The sequence below is a fragment of the Sitophilus oryzae genome, unplaced genomic scaffold (genome assembly GCF_002938485.1).
Source record: "Sitophilus oryzae breed Bouriz unplaced genomic scaffold, Soryzae_2.0 scaffold_1869_pilon_pilon, whole genome shotgun sequence".
Lineage (NCBI taxonomy): Eukaryota > Metazoa > Arthropoda > Insecta > Coleoptera > Curculionidae > Sitophilus > Sitophilus oryzae.
In genome coordinates, this window is record NW_022146578.1 from 291,683 (window position 1) to 296,377 (window position 4,695).

General features: G+C 32.7%; 1 protein-coding gene across 1 annotated transcript in view; it reads left to right on the forward strand.

Annotated features, from left to right (window-relative positions):
- Window positions 1-3,565: 3,565 nt before the first annotated feature.
- Window positions 3,566-4,695, forward strand: part of LOC115883315 (sialin-like) — a 16,826-nt gene continuing 15,696 nt past the window's right edge. The window contains exon 1 of the mRNA XM_030901660.1: window positions 3,566-3,815. Coding sequence (XP_030757520.1) covers window positions 3,566-3,815 — 250 coding nt within the window. The remainder of the gene's footprint in view (window positions 3,816-4,695) is intronic.

A 4,695-nucleotide genomic window follows, 5' to 3' on the forward strand; every position in this document is an offset into this window, starting at 1 on the left:
ATTATTATTGCTTTGGATATGTAATTTCCACTGATAATCCGACAAGTCTAGAATCAATAATATAAATTTTGAAGAAGTACATAAGCGTATTTAGAATTTGTTTAAGAAATTACAGGGAAGATAGTTAAAATGTTGATAAATAGACAAATAGACACCAAACCAAACACACAACAACTAATTTATTGCATTTATTATTAATATAACTTAATATATCAAACATATTAAGTTTCCGAAAAATAACGTAAATATAATTAATTTGAATAAATTTTAAAATGAAATAAAGAAGATAATTTAAAGTATGAATTTACTACACTAATTTAATAATAAATAATAAATCAGTGATATCCATTTTAAAAATTGTTTACACCTAAATGTAACGATAAATTATTTTGATATAATTTTGTAACTTTTTAGACTGCAGAACAATGGAGAATCATATTTTATATAACAGCAAGTTTATATACCTATTTGGAGCAATATTTTTATGGTTGCTTCTGGATTAAAGCAACAGGATATTGAAAAAAACCCTATCTTAAAAAATCCACTGGTGAAGAACAGCCCGAATATAATGAAAATTAATGAAATAAATTTTCTGAATTACTATTTATTAAAAAGCACTTTAAAAGTCTTTACTTCATTTGAGTTTTCTTCTTTTCGCTTATAATAACAACAAAAATAGAGAATAATAAAAGAAAAAAATTATCTAAAGGTATGAGAACCTACAACCAGATGCAAAAAAAACGCAACGGAAAAATTTTGGACAAGTTTATTATTTTAGTATTTGGTTTATCATACAGGTTTAATCGAAGAATGGGTTTTTACCCTATCTTTAAAAAAACCTGTGCAATAATTTCGTAAGCAAATTTTCCAAAAGCATTATTTTTCGCTCAGAACCATGTCCTCTGAATATATTGTTTTTTGACTCATGTCAACAAATGCCTTGGTTAATTTTTAAGAGCAAAATGAACTTCGTCTGTTGGGAACTTCGTCTGTTGGGTTTAGAGGTAGGAGGTAGGCTCCCGACCCTTGGAGGAGGTGGAAACTTGTATGCCACTTGCGGAGGATGGTCTCACGCAAGTGTCAGCCACCTCTCCTGTAGTTCTCTTTGGAGGTTTGGCCCCTTGGAACTTTCATTGTTACTGTTCCCAGTGTCGCTAGGGGAGTTTCCCCACAGCTTCACCAGTGATGTTTTAATACTATTATTACCAGATCTCATAGTGTTCCCATGAGTCGCTGAGGACAGATCGGTCCACTTCTACAGAGCAGCCAGACGTAAGGGGGTAAAATACAATGGCGTGCCCCCGATGCCCCAAGGTTGAGGCTGTCCGTGGCCCGCCGGTATCGTTATATGGCGAGGTGCAATTCCTGGCCACGACACGCACTACAGTCAGGGACAAGACGATGAGTGAGATGCTTCATAGACCAAAGCCAAGTGCTAGGGTGGATTCCCCCCAGCACCTGACGACTTCCCCCACCAACGACAAGGTATTGCATCTCTCTAAGGGGAAGAAGCTTGCAATTTAGTTTTCGAAAATAAAGAATCAAGTTTACAGAGTGATAACTCGGCTATTACTACACCTATATGGTAAACAACAAAAATAAATCGATTCGTTATTCCAAAAGCTTCATTTATGCTTTAAATGAGTTTTGCGATAAAACGCAAGATTTTCGAGTTATTTATAAAAAATTGCAGAAAAATATGAAGTTTTTAGATGAAAAACCAAGATTTTCAATCCTAAATAACTCGGAAAATATTAATTTTCTGAAAAAATGTTATAGAACATTTTTTGCTTAGAATCTGGAGGAATTAGAATTCGGAGGTAATACCCTATTTTTATCCTCGCTTACTGGCCTATTCGTTATTAACGGTAAATAATATTTTGCTAAAATATTTGTAGGGCCTCTTTTTATTCAAAGTTAGTGCCAAATAACCATTCTGTCTTTTATTTGATCTATTTTATATCATGTGTAATAACTGGTAATAATTAACTTTTAAGTTTACCTAATACCTAGCATCCTTCAGAAATTTTTACCTTTGTATTATTTAAACTTAACCTATGAATTTAACAAGACATTGTCAACGTTTATTTAAATTAGTTTAAATTTTTAGTAAAAACATAACTATTATATATGTAATTTTCTAGTATATAGATAATTTTATTAGCATGTTTTATGTATATATTTCAACTTAGTAACCTACATGTCTATGACAAATCATGGGCGATCATCAGACTGACAATGGAATTCCGTAAGTATTAAAGCTTTTGAGTATGCTGTTTCATTCGATTTTGTTTTTAGAATGCCTAAATCGGGTTGGAAATTTTGGAAACAAAGAAGAAACATTTTAGCTATTTTAGTTTTTTTCGAATATTTCAACCTTTTTATTCTGTACAGGTTAACTTAAGTATAGGTATTGTGGCTATGACTCAGGGACGTACACGTTACATTGCCATTGGCACTAAAAGAAAATATAGTACGATAAAAAACAACACAACTCTAACGTTATATAAAAATATATTATTTTTAACAGGGTGAAATTCAGCTGGGATAACAAAATCCAAGGTTATTTATTAAGTTCCTTTTTCTATGGATATATAATGACTCAGTTGCTGGTGGATACCTTTCCAAAGTTTGGAGGAAAGTTGGTCTTCGGAGGAGGAGTTAGGAGCTGCTTTATTCTTTGCTTAGCCCGTTGTTTGCTACCATAAATGTATATCTTTTTCTGGCTGGAAGAATATTTATGGGAATATTTGTAGTAAATAAACATATTGGTGCTTTCAATCATCTCTACTCAAAGATATTTTAAGGGTGTGACATATTCTAGTTTATTCTATTTGTGGTCCAAATGGATTCCACCTAGTGAAAGAAGCAGATATACCAGTCAATCAACTTCAGGCAGTCAGACCGGAGCCGTTTTTGCCATGGTGTTTTATGCATATCTAGCTGACATCAGTGGATGGAGAAGCATTTTTTATTTTTCAGGTAAAGACATACTAAGCCTCTACATTTTATTAATTAAAATTAAGTAAATGCACTATACAGCAGTTACCAGGCTACTAGTAAAATAGCAAGTTGCCGGACGAATTTACGTTTACCCGATTTGCGTTCGTACTCGAGATTCACTGCCGGCTAGTCGGCTCGTCAGGTAGTACGCAGTTGCAGTTGTGCTTGGACAGGTCGGTCGTGACAGACTAGGAATACGACGCGAGGAGTGCCGAGTATTTATTATTTGCATTTTAAGTGTTTACCTTCACTTAAGATAATAATAATATTTAGAATAAAAATACATAAATATTTATTATTTAAGTGTGTTTACAAGCCAAAACTAAAAATAAATAAAAGGTCTGGTTTTATTCTGGTTTACAACATTCTGTCCGGTTTGAATGATTTGTATGGTTGGATTGAGCTTATTGTCGAGCACTTTGTTGCTTGCACCAAACATTGTGCAAGCAAAATAAATAGACAATGGAAATCCGAAATTCTTTTTAGTTTTAATACTGAATCTCATTGTCTACCATATTCGAAGTAATACCATTTAACTTATGTATTTCGCTTTTAAGGTGGAATGGCTTTAATTTGGTCCCTAATCTGGATTATATTAATAAAGGAATCCCCAGAATCTGACAAGTGGATATCACATTCCGAATTGCATTATATTCAGCAATCACTGAAAGATGCGAAACCTGTCGAATCCTTTCCAGTACCGTGGAAAAATATTTTAATATGTAAAGCAGTATGGGCATTACAGGTAGCAATATTTTGCGAAGCTTGGGGATTTTATACTTTACTCACGCTACTGCCAAAGTATTACAAAGGTAAATTTTAAAATTATACTTAAAAACAGGACGACATAACTACTAGCTTTTCAGATGTACATAATTTCGTCATTTCGAAATCAGGAATACTTTCTGCGTTGCCCTACTTGGTTTTAGCCATAATGATGCAAGTTACAGGTCATCTGGCAGACAAGATTGTGCAGTGGAACATTTTAGGCATTACCTATGCCAGAAAAACTTTTATGGCTTTAGGCTTTCTGTGTCAATCATGTCTCATGTTGGGTGCGGCGTTCTGGGAGGAAGCAACTGGAAATGTTATCTGTTTAGTACTTGCAGTAGGAATGGATTCCTTTGCTTTAACTATTATAAGGTATCGTTGACCAGAGCTGCAAGCTCACAGAAAACTTAAGTCTTCTTTTGATTTAAATCATTTTAATGACTTAAGTCGTTTGATTTTAAGTCATTTTTCGAAAGCAGACTTAAAACTTAAAATTTAAGTCTTTTTCAAAATGACTTGTGATTTAAATTTTTAATCTAAAATAGAAAAAGGGTTAGGTCTTTTTATAAAAGGCTTAAGTCAGATTTTTATATATTTTTATGATAAAATTTTAACCGCAGCATTGGTTTTTGAACTATTAGGCCGCAGCCAAGCAGCAGAATAAAAAAAACAATGCTCAATGCCAATAAAAAAAAATAAATCGTTAGTTTTTCGGAACTTGTTGGGAATTAATCTTGATTATTGTTAATACCTAAAAAAAATATTTTTTTAGGTATTAACTGTACTACTTATGTTTTTTTTTAAATACCAACATCTCAGTGAAAATAAATATATAAACCAACATATCAGTGAAAATAAATATAGAGTGTTATATATTTTCGAGAAGCCCATGCCAAGCTGAATCAGGAAATTTAAAAATAT